At 35.1% G+C, this 19,492-nt stretch overlaps 1 protein-coding gene across 5 annotated transcripts in view; it reads left to right on the top strand.

Annotated features, from left to right (window-relative positions):
- Positions 1 to 19,492, top strand: part of LOC126916309 (cell adhesion molecule Dscam2) — a 307,369-nt gene that overhangs the window by 250,407 nt on the left and 37,470 nt on the right. For all 5 annotated transcript variants that reach the window (XM_050721989.1, XM_050721988.1, XM_050721987.1 and 2 more), the window contains exons 5-6: positions 896 to 1,038; positions 14,956 to 15,120. In XM_050721989.1, the coding sequence (XP_050577946.1) occupies positions 896 to 1,038; positions 14,956 to 15,120 (308 nt within the window). The remainder of the gene's footprint in view (positions 1 to 895; positions 1,039 to 14,955; positions 15,121 to 19,492) is intronic.

Below are 19,492 nucleotides of genomic sequence, written 5' to 3'. Positions count from 1 at the left end.
AAAATTCAATTTATACAGCGTTTATTCATAGATTTTGGTAATACTAGATTTCAAGTTGATACTTCGTTGTTATTGAAGCTGAAACTTAATCTTATCATTTGTATATTGTATTTGCATTGTAACCATTTACCTAGTGTAATTAATTACGGAAAGATTTTATTGGTTTATGTACGGAAGATAAACATATCAGGTAAAAGATAACTATTTTTGATAATATAATCGAGTGAAATAAAATTTGGGATTGGAACTCGAAAAATTGAATATTCTAAAAACGTGGCAAATTCTTAAAACCGGAAAGAATCAACATAAAACTCTAAATAATACCATCAGATTTTCTAGAATTTAATATACTTTCATAATTTAATTTCATTACGCTGTATAAAAATTCTTAGGATACAAGAAAGTCGTAGAAAGGATGCAAAAAAATGTTTTAAACGGTATTAAAAAATGAAACTTTTAAATAATTTCTCTGAATCTCGCAAACCAAATGACTGAATAATTAAACGAAAAAACATTGTACACATGAATTATAAAGAATCAACGCAACATTCTAAATAGTACCATTTAATTCGTTATAATTTAATCTGAAACACACTCTATTCAATGCAACATTAGAATTTCTCTCGTTTATTCGCATATTTCAATTATTCTCGAACCACGTATTTTCTTCTGCAATTTTAAAAGCTTTCCTGGGCGAATTAATAAAAGGCATTTGCTCGTGAGAGTGTCGGTGGTAAAAAGGCAGAATGGTAAAAGGAAGCTAAAAATGGGCGAATTTATATCGCGAAATGGTAACGCCAGTAATGGAACCTGGGCGAAGACGTTAGAATTCTAGCTTCTTCCTTTCTCTCTCCTTTTTTTTTCTTCCTCTTTCATTCTTTTTCCATTGTTTCAGACAGCTGCTCGGGAACGGCACCCTCTACTTTCCGCCATTTCTGGCGCAGGACTTTCGAGCGGAAGTGCACAACGCTAGGTACAGGTGTCGTGCAACCAGTTCCGTTGGAACGGTGCTTTCCAGGGAAGTTACTCTTCGTGCTGGTGAGTTTGTTATACTTTTGGTAAAATTTAGAGAGTCGGTTGATCGAATTTCTAACTTGTAATGTGACATTCAGTTCATAAATGAAGACCCCAGACAGGAGAAATATGACGAGTGCGCTTTTATTGATTTTTTCAATTTTACGTCGCTCGATAGCTAAAATGAAGTATTTGATTAACATGAAATAGTCGATACAGATCTTTTGAAAATAGGTGATAAATTCACAATATATTTCTTGAGAAACGAATAATGTTTGTTCGGTTCTTATGTCAGTTTAACATAATAATATGTGAATGACCAATGTGAATGATATTATATTCATAAATATGTAAATGTACAGATATATATGTGCGGTGATAAATAAATATTAACAATTTATACATGTATAAATCTTTAATGCTAATTTGATCTTTTTTAAACGTACAAGAGGAGAACAAGAGCACATATTTAATCTAGAAATCAAATGCGAATTACATTTCGAGATTACTCTTCCATAAGATGTGACTCATCATATTTTTCGCTTATGGTCGTCAGATTGTCTCATAAAACCAGTGCAATGACTTAATACCGGAACAAACGACGAGTATAAAGACGAAATATAATTTTTAGTAATACAGTAAAAATGTTAAGATATATGGACAATGTATATAATATAAAGGAACGAACGATCCCATATACAATTAAAAGTTGTAGCCAATAACAAAATCTAACGCTCAAATGAAATTTAAATAAATATACAACAAATATAAATATACTAAATTGCATGCATTCGTCTATAGTTTCATTCCAATTAATACTAATGAAGCTGAATCGAAGCTATGGCATATTTTTTAGTCGGTTGAAATGGCAACAAATAAGGAGCTTAACGAATAATTAAAAGATTCTGGTCGCGTCGCGTTTTATTCAGTTCTGCGGGGTGGCCGAGTAAAGGGCAACGTGTTAATAACATAAAAATAGCGGAAAATATCGCGAGGGAAAATCTCTATCCGTATTTCTGCATTTATGGACAGAAGTCTCATTATCGTGTTCCAGTGCGGTGCTCATTAATTACTATGTTTTTTTCTCCTGATGTCCCAGCATCGGAAGGGGAATGTTCACGCAGGCTGCTGTATAGAAACGGTACACATATACACGATATATTGAGAAAATAATAATCGCGACTTTAACTTGAAATTTACTATTAAAAATTTCTTCGCTCTCTCTCTGTAGATGGTGATTTATTCGAGTCTTGTATGTTATATCTTCCATATGTTTCTTGGAAATATGAAGTAAAAAAATATCATTGGAATAGCAAATAATAAATAAATAAAAGGATATTGTATGGAAATACTCTGCTTTTTATATATCCTTCAAGCTATTAGGTTGTCCCAAAAGTTTCTTTCGTTTCATAAGGTGATAATAGATGAACAACAATTTCAATAAACTAATATTCAACAAACAATAAACTAATATAAAACAAAAAACATTGTGCGTCTATTGTTTCCTTATAAAACGAAAGAAACTTTTCGGACCACCTAATACTAAATTAAGGACTAAACGCTATATAAAAGAAATATTAAAAACAATTAAACAGTCCAGTGTAGGATTCAGAATAGGACAAAATGACTTGACGACAAAATCGTGTAACAATAAATTATTCTTGCTATATATAATTATTCTGTTCTGCAAGCAGTTAAACTACAAAGCAAACGATGAAACTATCACTAAAAATAATAGTCGAATGCTACTGAGAATATCTACAATGAAGAATAGTGAACAGTAAATCTTGTACTATCAATAATAAGAAGTAATAATTTGCAAACAAAATTGCACAAAGACCCTTCGTTCCTCTTATATTGTTCAATCTACAAAACTGAAGAGCAAACGATGAAAAAGAACACTGAAAATAATAATCGAATATCCACTATACAGAATAGAGACTAGTGAATTTTTGAAAAGGAAAAGGAATTTACAAAAATACCCCATCTCGTCTTCCATTCTTCGAATGACAAATGCTGAAACTTAAAAGAGAAACGCTAAAAATAATAATTCCCTGTCCAGACAAGACAGAGCCTTATAATTTTCGAAAAGGAAACTGCACAAAAGTATTGCGTGTCGTCTTACATTCAGCTGTAAGGTGCAAACGACGAATACACGTCAAAAATTGTAATCGTATATTCATTATTTAGAAATTGTTAAGAGAAATTATTTAGAAGGGAACTGCACAAAGGTAGCTGGTGTTATCTTTCATTCTGCAAGCTACAGAACCTAAAACATAAATCGTGAAAAGAGCACTAAAAGGAGGTCTTGTACCCATCGATACGTTTCCACAGCGCGTTGCGTGAGCACAATAAACGTCAATTACAGTAGAGAACGTCGCCTTTGGAACGTGACTGGTCGCCGGAAACGGCGGAAAGTTGCTGAAGATCCCATTATGCCGGAAACGCGGCCCGCGTTTTCACCGAGACATCGCCGAGTAAATACCGGAGGGAAAACGCCAATGAAAGCCGTTAAATTGTATCGAAGCAAGTTCGATTTGAACAAACGACTAGACAGAGAAGGAAAGAGGCCAGAGGAAAGATGGAAATAGGAAAAAAGAAGCGAAAGAGGAAGAAGACAGGAGAAACGTCTGGGCAACGTCGTTCGGGAGAACATGGGACAAAGGTTGGTCCGGTACCATGAGCTTTACGTGAGCCACCATTTAAATGGCTGATTTTATGCCGACCAACGCGTATAGCAAGCTACGTGCTTTCGCCTGCCGTGGATAGCACGTGTACACTGTGCAACCGAAATTAGAAGAAAATTTCGAATCCTTTCATTTAACTTGCCTTCGATTCGTTCCGTTGCTTTTTTAATGCGATCTCGTCGACACACTGTTTTACTTTCACATAGACGAGTCCTCTCTCTACTTTTAGCCCATTTTTAGCTGGATTTCTGTTTGATTAGGAGAAAAGAAAATTAACGTTGATGAAGGTTTTTTCATTTGGAACATTGGGTCAATATAATATAGTGGATGTACGTGATTTTTGCTTTTTATAAGTTACTTATATTAATTTTCCAGACATTTTTTGAAATTATGATATATAAGCATTTTTAAATACGTAATTTTACGAATACTTGCCTTGAAAAAGTTCTTTCTTATGTGACAGCCTAATATTTATGAATAGGATTCTCCCTCGAATTTAGTGTTCGATAAAAAAAAAATAAAGAAAAAATAATACCCTAACTTAAAAAAGGAAGAGCAAGAAGCTCCCAAATTTTCTCAACCTAAATTAAAATCTTAGAATGAAAACTAACTCGAACTAGATTCCCCTTTTCCTAATACTTACGAATAAAATTTACGATCGCTTTAACTTAAAACCGACAAATATAAAGAAAGTAATTTGAAGAAGCAAGTATATTGGAGAAAGGTCGTTGACATTCTTTTTTTTTTTATTCAAAAATATCAACCTCGTTGGCAGTCCTCTTGTTCGCGTTCCTCACACAATAATCCGGTCTTCGTGTTGATTTCCTAATAAGTGATCTTAAATTTAGCGACCTCATCATTAGATATGCAATTATGCAATTATGTAAATTAAATTTTTAACCGTTTCAAATCCTTCTCTAATTCTTCCTATAAATTCAGACAACCAACTCTGTATTATTTAATTCTTAATCAGTTATCATTAGACTGCGGATTTTTATACAGTTTTATATTTTTATGAATCTAAATAGAAGTTTCATGTACTAAATATTATAATGAATATTCTATTTTGAATATTTTATTTACTTTACATACTATATGTTATATATTATATATTAATGTTATATACAGGGTGGTTGGTAACTGGTGGTACAAACGGAAAGGGGGTGATTCTACGCGAAAAAAGAAGTCGAAAATATAGAATAAAAATTTTTCGTTTGAGGCCTTGTTTTCGAGAAAATCGACTTTGAATTTTCGCTCGGTACGGGTGCACTTTATCACGTCTCGTTATAACGGATCTCACTGTAGATCGTTGTCTCGATGGATATTATCGTAGTTTAAGTTTGTATTTGCCGTAAAGGAAAATTAGGAATACATAATGAAATAATATGAAGTAATTATAAAGTTTATTATTAAAAAAATTGCTGAAAATGTTGCCAATTCTGCCGAACACATACTTCTGCTCTTCTAATCAAATTTCTATGAACACTTTCTAACGTATTCGATTGTGATAACGTATTCGATCGTAATAAAGTACACGCGTACCGAGCGAAAATTCAAAGTCGATTTTCTCGAAAACAAAGCCTGAAACAAAAAATTTTTATTCTATATTTTCGACTTCTTTTTTCGCGTAAAATCACCCCCTTTCCGCTTGTACCACCAGTTACTAACCCTGTATATACATTCTTGCACGCTATATATATTGAATGTATTTTTACACCTTCAAATTTCCTATAAATACACAAATATAAAAATCTGCACTCTAGTTAATTTTTCTTTTCTACGTATACATATGTATATACAACATACGTACAATTATAACTACTGTGTTCTTTTTTCGTAATAAAGGTTTAATGCTTGTCAATTACCAAGTAGACAAATAAATTTTCGAAGGAGAGACGTAATGACAGTAAATTCGGCCAAGTTCTCGAGACGAAGGTGGAGGAGCGTGTATCGATTGGTCGGTTTTTCGTCTGGGGAAGTTCGTAAGTCGCGGCCGTCAGCGGCAACAGAAAATTCTTCTTTCTGCTTTACGTCGAGACATCCCCGTCTGGGGAACTGCGAGAAAGTTCTCTGACAGGAAACGCGAGCGTATACGGGCCAGCCAATTTGACCAGTTGGTAGAGGAAAAAAAAGGGAATAAACTGAAGAAGAATTCGAAAGTCAAATCCTACGATTCCGACCATACGATTTCCCCTTTTTTAGCTTCATCCTTCGTTCGCAAATCGGTCACTTCGCGGAGAGTTCTCGAACATGAATCGTCCGACTTGCACGTGTTCCGGCTGTTTTCCATTGATGTTGTTTATTAAATCGAAGAACGAGAATAGAAGAGTTTACTTTGATCGTGTCTTCGATTAATATCCCATGAGTTTCGTCTCGTTTCGCGATGTCGTTTCGAGGATTTAGCTGTTTAGACTAGAATTATTCGCTAAGGAAAACTGAGACAGATTTATTAATTCCAATTATTAATTTTTTTATTTCGTTACATAAATACCTACACGATTAATATTCAACTCTCAAGAAAGAGAGAAAGAAATATAAATTTATGTATAGTTACATGAGTTCATTTAGACGATGATATAGGATGAGAAGAGATATAAATATGATGCAAGAAGATGATACAAATAATGATAAATTGCAAGGTAAATTTAAGAAACAGTGTTTGTAGTGTCATTATTTTTCTGTACTGTTCACTTTATGGAATTGGTCAATGCAACATTTGATCATCTATTGAAGATGGCATTTAAGAAATTATATTTTAAGTTTAAACATAAAATCAAACAAATATAGACGGCATCCCAAATATCAGTATTTAAACCTTTTAACGAGGAACATCATTTTTAAAAATATGCCTATCTGTCAATAAAAATACTTTTAAAAAGTATATAAAAATATACAAATTCGTTTACGTTGATCAACTATACTAACGTAAGTATCTAAAGCATTTAAAAAATGAACATAAATAACATCCGTTCAAAAAAGAAAAAAAAATTAGTTCTTAAAGATATCTACTATTCTCTAAATTAGCACAAAGTACAAACTTCTCCAACTCATCTCAAAGTAGAACTTCCAATTAAACGCTATTGAGTGCTGCTTAATCCCATGAAAGATGCAACAATAACAATCGAATTATCATGAATTCGCCAAGAATTTCCGCCAAATTTACTCTCAAAGTCCTCCCACCCTGTTCCCTCGTCCCACCGTGAAAACTCAACGTTTTCCGGTGGTAACAAGTCTGCCGACTAATAAACGACGCGACTTTCCTCTCTTCTTAAACGTAATTACCGCCTAGCAAGATAAAAAAGGAGAACGAAGGGAAAAAGACGGAAGAGAAGACGCGACAAGGGGGCAGCGGAAAAGACGTTGAACGCAAACGATCATAGAAGCCAGATCTATGAGACGCGGCGTTAATTAAACCTCGTTACATCGGACTTTCTACGAACTTCGTCGTTAACAAGCTGCCGTCGAATCGAAATCTTCGATAATCTTTCGAACGTCTTGGACCGTTCGAACCTTCAGCGTTTCGTAATAAATCCACCCTTTAAAAGCAGATTGCCAAAGAGGATTTCGGAAAGAAGTGGCTCGTTATCAACCACTCTGTTTCGCTCGGCATCACCCTTTCACCAGGCTTCTCGGCGAAACCTAACCTTCGCGTAGATTTACGCAAAACTTATGACTTAGGGAAACCTGCCAAAAAAGTCTGGCAACTTCCTTTTACGTAAGAGAGTCTCCTAGACCCACGCACAGTTTCCCCGACTTCTTGCAGCCCGGCAGAAAAACACAGGAGAGGAAGGTTTAGCTTAGGCAGACAGAGACGGGGCAGAGCTTCCTGGAAAAGGCACCGTTCATTAAAATGTGTTCCAGCCGGCGGTAATTACGCGTTTAATTATTTAAACGAGTGACCCGGCATTCAGCAAGATTTCATCCCCACCTCTGCTCTTCCGCGTTTCATCCCCATTTCGATTCCCTCTCTCTGGTTAAACTCTACTCTTTTTCTTTCTCTTTCTCTCTCTCTCTCTCTCTCTCTCTCTCTTGCTAGCTTTTTAGTTTGTGAAAGTAGCGTTTTCGTTTCTTGTCTCGATAATATCAGAGAGGACTCGCCATCTTCATTCAATCTACCTACCCTTTTCTCTGTTTCTTTCCACGTTTCCGCTGTAGAAACAGGGGTGGTAAAAGGGTGGGCAGAAGGGTTGCCTCACGATGCTTGGACGTTAGGCCTGGTCCTCTGTATTTCTCGTGTCTTTCTCCTTCCGTTTTTCAAGCCCAGGCTTTTCAACTCTGCGCCTTTTCAACCTCAACATGTACCATGTCCGTCCCGTTTCCGGTTCGTACGTCTGTGTCGCGCTTCAAGATAGAGACAGACGTACTTGAGGACGTTGCAGCGTCTTCTACAGGCCAGATCCGACGCGGATACCGCGAATGAAACGGTTAATTGGTCGTGAAGGGGACACTGGGATATATTCGCCGAGCTATTCGCCTGCAATTCGAGCAGTTTGCGTTTCGTGCCGCGGTTCCGGATAAGAGAAACTGCTGCGCGCGTTAATTATCGCTGCCTCATCAGATGGAAGGATAGCGGACAATATGAGACAAAGTTTAGGGGAGGAGTTGCAGGTTCTCGTGTACGGATATTATTAATTTTGTCGCTTCTGTAGCGAGTGAAAGGAAAATTGATCGTTTTTGGTGAAATTCTTGAGATATAACGGCCAGGGAGTATTTCTAAGCGTAGTTTAATTAATTAAGAATTTGTTTAGAAGCTAGTTTAAAAAAGATAGATTTTTAAAGCGAGTTTTTAGTTCAAGGAATATTGTTTTCTTTTGAATTGTAGGATATACAGATATTATATTTCGATGAGAATTAATTTTCAGCTAATTTAAGGAAAAAATTCGTTTTGTTCTTGTTTTCTTCTTGGGTTCTGATATAAAATTCTTAAATTCTTTCTTCTCCCTCCTATTAATAGGATTTTAATGTTTATGAACAGATTATTTTTGCATTTTATTATAAGATGCAGCACTGTTGTTATATCATTTTTCTTATACTATTAAATTAAAATTTTGTAGAAACGAAAAGTAGTTTTATATGATCTCTCTAGCAAACTTAAATAAAATAAAATATTCGATTATAATGGAAAGATAGAATTCGACTTCCCCCAAACAAAATTCCCAAACAAAAATCCTTATTTTCTAAAACAATCTTTTATAAGCCGAACAAACATCAACCGTATTATCCATCACGAAAAGTACAAGAAAATAAATAATTTGACATAATCGCTGCATTAGGTGCAAGTAAAGAATTTCTCAGTTGCTTGCTCTCGCAACGAACAAGTGCAACCAATTTTTCAAGTTTCCAAAACAACCTCTTCAAACCACCAAACACCAATCGTACCATTAATCATAAACGTCAATCACAAAGCTAGAAAAGAAATACCGTTGCATGAAATTGAGAGAAACGAGAAAAATACTCATGGCACCTGGAAAAATCAAACTAACCGCAAGAAGAACATACGATTAAAGAGGAGGGATGCAAGCTGATTTCCACGTGTTCCTTGCTCTCTTCTCGATGCACGGTATCGCTGGAATGAAAGGGCAGAGATACAGAGGTGAGGCCTGGACCCGGCTGAAAAGCGATGAGGAATTTATCTGAAATGACATCGGCTCGACCCTCGTCGTCCGCCAAAGGACTTGTTCCCGAGAAGAGCTGCATTGTCTGGAGAAAAAAGGGGAGCCGTTTCTCTTCTCTTTCTCCCTCTGTTTCCTTCTACGTGCTTTTCTTTTTCTCTCCGGCCAACTTGGCGCGAGTTTCTCGTAAGGGCATCCCGGAAAGCGCTCGTGCCGCGCCACTTCCGATGATGACCTCCGACAGCGACTGCGAAACATCGTGCACCGAGAACGAATGGATCATTAATTGATCCTGAGATGAATCAAGAAATGATTTTTATTTTGGTTCGTCGTTTTTTGGAATTTTTTGTTTCTCCTTTCCTCTGTTTTTCTTCTTTTTTTTTAAGAGATTTTTAACGTCGCGTCAATCGCATTAAAAAGGTTAATTATCTAACTTACAGTTACGTGAAATCAGTGAATAACAAATAATTCTCGGTTATTACTATTTCTCACTGGATCACGGAATCACATTAGACTTTGTTATGTAATATCTTGTCTTTCAGAAAGGAAAAAGATCTTGAAATTTGCTCGGTGTCATTGAGATTTCCATTACAGTTTCATTAATCTGGAGTTTATAGGACGAGACTGTAGATTTATAATCATTCATATGTATTTAACAGTATAATTTGGCAATTACAAATATAAATTGGTGGGTCAGATTTGGAAATTAATTTGGACAATTCTGAGACTGTTTAATATTTTTGTTTGTTGTATAAATTTTGTAATATCGTGTTGTAATATTATTGTTTGTTGTTATAAGTTTCGTTTTTAAAGAGTGACTGATAAAGGATCGGTGCATTAATTGGCTAATTTTCTAACAGGGCTTGCACTAATTTAGTGTTTAATCTTTCTAAGACTGTCTTTGGAGTTGTAGAGAAATTTGTCTTTCGTTTGTCATCGACAATAGAATCTCATGTTCAACTTGGTATCCAAAAGTTTATAACGAAACAAAAACCCAATAATTTGAACAATAAAATAATTCAATACGTAATTGAACGACTTGAACGATAAAATATCAGAAAGAAAGACATCATCGAAAATAAACAACAATTTCTCGTCTTCAATTATATCAAAGAATTATCCTTATAATTACGTCAAACACCATCGAATGAGTAATAATAATTTCAACGATACAGTATCTACATAAAGAAGTTAACAAAAATATTTGACAATGTTTCCAATTGAAGATTCAGCGGATGATCCGTCTGTCCTCAACAGATTACGTCAATCTAACCGAGAGAAATCGAGGCGTTGCAGCTTGGGCCACGATATCGAGGGAACGTGAATCGAAAAGAAACTTAATCCTGGGGTTGGCTGCGAATCCACGGGAAATATCGTTGCTCGGTTCGCTGGAGATCTGCGCATATTGGCCTCGTTTGCACGTTTCGTTTCGTTTTCCTCCCCTTCGACGGAATTTGATCGTTATCCAGGTATTTGCCAGCTCCAGTCACGGGGCGTTCTCCAAGTGGCTTCCTAATTTTTCACGTCTCCAAAAAGCAATCGACTCGACGTTTCCTCGAATTTTCTTCTTTTATATTCGAATATTTTCTAGCTCCTTCCGTTCCACTAAATCTTTCTATGAGACATTCTGTCTCTGGATATTTCCTTAATTTTTTTTACGACACCAGCAAGTAATTGACTCGATATTTCCTCGAACTTTCTTCTTTTATATCCAACATTTTCTAGCTTCTTCGGTTTCAAATTTTTTTACGACACACTCTACTTTCCACATTTTTCATATCTCCAAAATGCAATTGGACACTTCCTCGAATTTCCTTTTTTTCCACCGTTTTCTGTCCACTCTCGTGCTACCAAACTTTTCTGTGATAGACACTTTCTTCTTTTTTAACATTTCGTAAAGACGAACGATGGGACTGTCAGTAGTTTTATTTAAATGTCGCCGATGTTTCGCCGAATTTTCTTTCTCCGTGTTCCATATATAGCAACAAAAAACGCACAAATGGGAAAGGACACAAAATACTACTCAACTTGAAATTTCAATTTATCCCAAATATATGCCATAGTTAAAAAGGAAAACTAATAAATCTAAATACAAGATCTAATAAAATCTAAATACAAAATAACACCAAACACTGTCCAATTTGTAACTTATTGTAAGAGTGTAATTATCAATTAATTCCGAACGTCCACCAACCATAAAGGAAGAAGAGGAAGCCTAGTAAAATTTCGAATCGAAATAACATTATGTTAAACGTAGAACTGAAATTGACATGCAGTTGACAGACAAGTGCCTTGTCCGGACGTATTGAGTTAACACTATGAACTGAATCTAATTCGTTTAAACGACGTTGTTCACTGTCGTGCAACAGCGTTTTCCTTGGATGGAAAGCGAGGAAAAGAGAGCAGCCGAGTTATTGCAAAATTTTCGAATGTCAGAAGCAGGGAAGGAGTGACTTAAACGCGTTACGTTTAATACTTAAATTGTGCCTCCGAAATGAGACGCGTAACAGCGTGACGCCCAGGCTGACAGTGCTATTAAGAGCAATATCGTAGCTACCTGTCAGATCTGGGAATAAATGGAGCGGCGACGGAACTGCTGGAGCTGAAAACGAATTTCCGGATGCGACGCTAATCTTATCTCCGCTACGGAATTTACCTCGACAAACGTCCTCCTTTCTTTTCGCCGAGGAAACCCCAACGAGTCCGTGAACGTGGAAATGGTAATAATCGAGAATCATTTGTTGTTCAATGATTTCACGTAACTGGAAGTTGGATGATAATTAACCTTTAGCTGGTATCGTCGAGTGATATAATTTAATGTATAGAATTCAAATCAGGCTATTTAATTTCAGATTGGTTGGATTTAATTTGTCTCCTTTAATTTATCACCTCAAGCTATAAGATAAATGTCACTAATATTATTATTATATATTAAATACAGATTAAACCGGAGAACTCTAAAATGATTTCATATGATTTAATCGAAATTATTATCGTCGGTATACATAGCGATATATGATCTTTTCGAAATATACAAGTCCACTAAATATGTATCCTGTGGCTTCTATGTACAAAGGCTCGCATTAATATTCCGGCACCATGGTGTGCGCAAAATTATTATTGTATAAGTTTGTGTCTGATAATTAACGCATTATTGACGATACACCATGAAATAAACTTTACTCCAGTTACTGCATAAAAAAGAATGAAAATCGTCTTCGGTCAATGACTTAATCAATCAGTCCTTAATATATTAATACAAATAATGGGACAAATATTTTACTTGCCCAATGTACATACTTTTTCTAAATAAAAAATAATAAGCTAAATAATTTTTAAACTGTATGGAATATGCGAGTTAAATTAAATTAATACGGATCACTGTATATTTTTGAATTCCTTTCAAATTTTATCAATATAGCCGTGATGATCGAGTCTCGCTGCAGTTCTAATTAATAAAACTCCAGAAATACTTCCATGAACGATTTTATCTTATCTCGATACATAACACTCGATAAATTCACTCAAGCAACTTTATCGTGTAAACGATTGTAGCGAAAGGAGATTGGAACACGGGAATGAAAGATTTCGATCCACTACTTTATCGATTTAACAGTGGAATCGCGAGCGTAATGGCGTTGCGGGGGTGGTAACGTCTTCCCGGGATGTTTCGTCGATTTTTACTCTGAGAATTTTCCGTGTCGAGTCGGAAACGGATGTCACGTCCATCCGCGTGATTTATAGCTCCTGCATCGGTATTCGAACGAAACGTGTCGGTAAACAACGTGGAGCTCTGTGAAAAATCCTCGTCCGGAAGGGGATTTATGTAAATAGCGGATGGGCGAAAACGACTGTCGCGATTCTTTCTTTTGCATCGTGTGGATAGAACGACAAGCGTACTTGATTGTTCTATTTTGTTTCAGGGTAATAATTTACGATAGTTTTATGAGAATTGATCCTTGCAATAGATTACTTCTCTACATTCTCGTAAATCTCAAAACTGACTTCAGCTGTGGATCGAAGTATTTTTCGAGCATCGCTGAGATGAGTTTTGATTGAAGAATATTGGTATTTATTTTAATATGGCTACATTGTAACGTTGGATAAAAATAAATCGCGATATTTTATTAGAAAATGTCTTTTACAAGCAGAAGATCATATTTGGCTATTATAGGAGATTGCTGTTGTAACTCAAAAAAAATAGAGAATATTACTGGAATATGATTAGAAAGGTTCAAACGCAAAGTCTTGTTAGATAATCTTATAATAATGTACGTAATATTAAATTTATCAATAACAGATGAAAGATATGAAGTATGATTTGAAATAACTAATGTTCGACTAACATTTGAAAGATATTATTTGAAATATACAAATTAGAGATAAAACTTTATTTTAAAGTATTGTTTAAAGCATTAATTATCAATCAGAAATTTACTACCCATCGTACAAAACAACTTCGCGATTGGATTTGAAACTTCGAGACGTACAAAGAAACAGACAAAAATCTGTGCCTTCGAAAAGCAAAGACCTTTACGAGTTCGCGTAACTTTAATCCACTCAAGAGAATCCCGACAAAACGCGCTCGAAAACAAATCGATAACTCACCCCTTACCATAAACTCAGTTTCGAAGTCTCCGATTCCTAAAGAATGAGGAATCTACAACCCCAAACTTGTCAAACTTACCTTTCATCTCCGCTTACTCCACGCAAACAGCAGCGCAAACATCTGCAGCAACATTTTTTCCATCCTTTTCCTTAACGGATGAAACTTTTTAAACGTAAAGCGAAACGTTCAGAAAAAGACGAAGGAGAGATGGAGAAAAAGGAAAGTTTAATGAAGCATTGGATAATTACGCTTTGTCAAGTCTGGTTATCAAGTTTGTATTAATAATTGTTCGTTTCGACTCGTTGCTGGAAAATACGAGTATCAGTCGTTCGAAAACGTGAAGTTACATTGGAAGAAACGAATCATACGCAATTCAGTAAAATATTAATTCTGCGTTGTCTTAAAATTTGTCTTCAATTTCACTAGGAACAGCTTACTAGTTCTAATTTGCAGCTTCTGTTCGAATTTTAACCCTTTCGCTTCGAGCGCCGCTTATAGACGGCGACCACGCGATGACTCCTGGGTCCGGCACCCCATATATCCGACATTCAAATGATACATATACAAGTGCTATCTGTAGTCAATAATATATTTTTTCGTTATCGGCAGAACATCTTCTGTTGATTTATTGACATATTGAATTAATCACTTCTTAAAGTGCTCATTGTTGAAGCAACATCAAAACGTTTCACGCGATATATTTCAAACATCCAAATGATCGTATACTGTTTCATGCTAAAAAATCTATTAAATCCATTGACAGTGAAACGATATTTCATATACGGTTCTTACAAGAATTATTGTTATTTAAGACTTAGGAAAACATATATACAGCAACCACGCACACTGTGCGTATTTCTAGCGTGCGTTTCCGTTCAGTGACAGTACTTCAACGGACTGAACTGCCGAAGCGAAAGGGTTAATATCGACGGTAATTTAATCAAACGTTAATTCTGCACCGTCTTTAAATTTTTTCTTAATAGTTCTGCTATTGCTTAATAGTTCTAATTTGGAGTTTGTGCTCGAATTTCAGTGTTGACAGTACCTGGGTATGATGTAAGGGTGAACAGGTCTCCGGTGGTGGAGGGATGCAACGCGGTTTTATCTTGCACGGCAAGAGAAGACGTGAAGGAACATCTGACAGTCACCTCCTGGTTTCGTGACGATGCCATTCTTCTACCTGGAAGCACGGACACGGGTGAGTGTCAACGTTTTTTAAAAATATATTTATGCTTTCTTTCACATGCTTATATGTTTCATGTTTGTTAGAGAAGCTTCATTTTTGTTACACTTGCTACTAGATGCCTTTGATAGCTTACAGCTTTACAGCTTTACGTCCGGACGATACGGTTTTTTTGAACAAATCAATAATTTTGTCGAATTATCAACGTTCACACATTTCTATATTTCACGTCGCTCGTTCACCTCTCAATATATACGAATTAGTGGATTCAATGAATTGTGTAATGGCTGTTACTATAATAGCTAATTCATACCACGGCGAATCGTTCACTTGTCGATTCAATTGTTTATTTGTGTAATTGCACATTTACTTATCCGTGCATTCGGTGAGATCACCGATTCGCTCGCTTTCGACATTTGGTTTTGTCGGTGGTATAAAGTGGACAATAAAACCGAATCGGTCGATACGTTTTTTTTTTTTTTTATCATATTTATGGAAGAGTTATAGAGGAGAGTGTACACGAACCGTGGAGAATGGCAGAAATAAATACGGAATTTTGTCATCATGTTAGCAAAGTAAAGGCGCGCTGTATGACATAGAAGAATATACGCGTGCGAAGAATAAAAATTCGAAAGAAATAGAATGGAGGGGAAACGTATCTCATTAAAAGAAAATTTTAATTTTGTTAAACCTCTCTCTACTCTTTTCGATGGATCATTAAATAGTAGATATTGACAGAAGAAAATAGTTAAAAAATGTTATTTCATCTCTTCTTAATTTAATCATGAGCATCTGATAGAAACCACATTGATGTCTATTTTTTACAAATATTTTTATAGATTGTGACTAATGTTTTTTGTTGGTCTTTTTTCTACGAGCGTAATATCAAAACATAACGAAAAATGTATTTACATCCATCTTGTTTGACTGCAAATGGCAGAATAGACGAACGAACGAAGCAAGTAATCAGGATCTTTAGCGAAGACAAGGAATTGTGTGAACGCTGTTTTCGGCTGTTACAAATTCGATCAAATTATCCAATCGATAGAAAACTAATATCGTCTGGACGAGCTACGAGCTCTTAAAATACAAGATCAGTTGCTGACTATTGCTATTAACATTGCAACGATTCTCCAATTTTTGTATTTCCAATTATGTAATTTAAACATAAAGAAGTTGTAATATTTTTGGAGAATGCATTAACATAAAATTGAAACGAGAAATCTTGCGCTTGAATAAGACTTCTTTCATATTTAGTCCAAACTCCATATACTTCGTAACGTTAGAAGAATAACATTGGGTTCAGCATTGGGTAAAAACATTGGAGAATAACACTGGGTAAAGCATTGGGTCGAAAACCACCGAAACAACTTAGCAGGTTTGAGATGCTTGAAAAGTATCTGTTGCTCAGATACTTTACTTATTGTGCAAGTACTCAAGAGTACTTACATATAGATACTTACGAACACAAGTTCTGAAATAATTTCACCTATTGAAGAAGAAATAATCATTTCTTCAAATCTACAGATGATAGAATGCGTGTCCAAAAAGTATTTGTCACGGTTTTGAGAGCTGATGCTATTGATATTATATTATGCTACAACTATATCGTTGTTTATTTGTCTTTTATATATTACCTCGATATAATAAATAAAATCAGTTTAAGAAGATTAATGGAAGTTAAAATAACTTTTTCCAAGATGTTATTTGCATTCCGTGGCTCCTTCGAGACTTTTGTTCCTCGTGATGAGTACCATACGATGCAAATAAAAAGATTCTGCATCGAAATTAATACTCAAGGTGAATTTTGTGCTCCACATTTTTAAAACATCCCCATCGATCCGAAGATGCAGAATCACTTTGCAAAGCCACGAAGAATACTTTTTTGGCATCCCATACATTTATATTATCTATGTTTACGACAATGATAAATATTTCAATATTTTCCTGTTGTCGTGAAACAATGAGAGCGTAAAAATTAGAATGCCTGTCGACGAAGCAATATTCCATAAAATATTTCATAAAATGGCCGACAGCATTCCGCTGTCTAGGTATTTCTAAAAAATAAAAAATAACCTACTTTGAAGCGCGCTCTTTCTGATGAAATAGTTGACTTTAATTGCTGACAAACGACACACCTTTGTTGATATTTAAGAAATATATATTAGCGTCGAGATATATGTTGGTTAAAGTTTTCCACAGGAATTTATCAGAGGAATTCGATCCTTAAACGACCGTATTTTCGGAGATGTTACATCCTTTCAATTTTTCATTTTTTGATTGGAAATATTTAAAAATATTCGTAATTACTATACACGTATTATGAAAAACTCGTAATAATTGTGTATTTTCCACAGCATATTAATATAAAGCTATTCAAATTTTAATTGATATTAGAGAACAGATAACGAGAAATTATTGACTTAAGCATTAAAGAACAAATTTAAATTAAGAATTCGACTAAATTCAACTGTACAAGATACAACAATTCTAACGCGGTAAGTGAAATGAAACATTCAACTTTCTCCGATCAAATTCTCAGAAATTGAAAGATCGTTTTATTAATTTATTGCTTTCTTAAAACGATTTTTGACAAATTTCAATAATTTACATTGTATATAACGTGACAATGCAGCTTTAACACTAGACGTTTCGAAGTTATATTATTTGTGAATTTTATTTTGTTATATAAAATTAGCTATAATACACATATACTCAATTTAAAAATCATTTCCTATGCATATTTTCCTCTTTCACTTCCTTTTTTTCTCCCAATATTCTTTACGTTACTCGCGACTTTTTCTTAGCTATATTATTTAATTTAGGAAACTCTATTAGCATCCTCTTTTTCCCTCAACCTTTTTAGCGCTATTCTCTAGATTATTCATCGCTTCTCTTAACTGTATCATTCAGTTTAAAAAAAATTTCTGTTATTTTCCACAATTTTCTTTTTGTTCACTGCGGTTCATTATCTTCACTCTGCAATTCACTATCCTATTTTCAGTCACATTTGATCGAAAGCGAGAGTTGGATACTACGATGTTTGCGATTAAGGCGCGGCAAATTGAAATTGAAAAATAAATATGTTGTTTATTCTAACAACATCAGTACGTTGCGAAACTAACAAAATCGTCAAACTATAACGCAATCCCTTCTTTCATCCACATATCATCACCATATTCTTCTCACAAAACTCATTCCAAACGTTTAAAGACCTCCAACAGTAAGATCAAACAGAAATCGACCAAAAAATGTAATCTGGAATCGATCAGTAGCGACACGATGATAAATCGTCGTTTCGTGCCATGAAATTCTAAACACGATCGAACGAGGCCAACAAAGCATAAAAATATCCACTTGAATAGAGTACAAACACAGTGGGTCCCCGGAGAAATAGAGGATGACATTCGATCGCGAGAAGAAAACGTGGGAAAAGAAGATGGCGGGGACGGTTTCGACGAAAGGAACACGAGTCCACGATAAAGTTGAAAAGATGGAAAGCGGAGGAATGGGGCTGAATATAACACGCCAACTAACTGTTGAGTTGTTTCAAAGTTGTTCGTTCGATGAACGTGTTTCGAACAGGTGGTAGGTAGGACTTGTGAACGGAGTTTGATAGTTTTTAAACGGTCTGCGTGCCTGAACTGGGAATAAACGTTGGATGACACTTTAATGGATATCGATAGAGTTGAACGACGTCTATTTATGTATTTTGATACAACTTTTTTTAATTATGTAGCTTATAATTAAACGAGTAACAGATGGATGATGGAATTCTATCGGTATATGTAACTTTCTGTATTGATTTTCAATGAGACAGGATTTGACATTATTTTTGCAAAATTAGATTGTGCATATTTGAGGAAATAATCCTTATTTATATTGTTAAGATTGAAATCCTAAATTTTAAGAAAGCTTCTTAGGTTGATTTCCATTAAAATACAATTTGATCTCGTTTCTAAAAACCAGGTCATGTGTATTGACAAAATTATCTTCATCTATTCGTCGAGTTGAAATGTTAAATTTACAAAAAGGAAATATATAATCGATTTTTATGAAAATAAGATTTCACATTGTTTTTTTAAATGACGGATTGTGTATATTGAGAGAATCGGATTTATCTGTTCTTCAAGTTAATATGCCAGATCTTAAAATACATTCTAAGAATGAAAGGCTAAAACGCGCAGATGCTCGTTATTAATCTAGCATTCTCGGTTCTTGCATTTCAATCTCTTCATGCAGTAACAACTAAGACAAAACTAGCCACATACCTGTAATAACGATCGCATCCCCTTCTCTGGTCGGCTGGGACGTCCCAGCACCGGAAATAGATGCTCGACTCTTTTCCGTTTTTTTCAGACAGCGGAGCACGCGCGATTCAGACGTG

The sequence above is a fragment of the Bombus affinis genome, chromosome 5 (genome assembly GCF_024516045.1).
Source record: "Bombus affinis isolate iyBomAffi1 chromosome 5, iyBomAffi1.2, whole genome shotgun sequence".
Lineage (NCBI taxonomy): Eukaryota > Metazoa > Arthropoda > Insecta > Hymenoptera > Apidae > Bombus > Bombus affinis.
The sequence above is the reverse complement of the archived record's forward strand: the minus strand, read 5'-3'. Positions and strand labels throughout refer to the sequence as shown.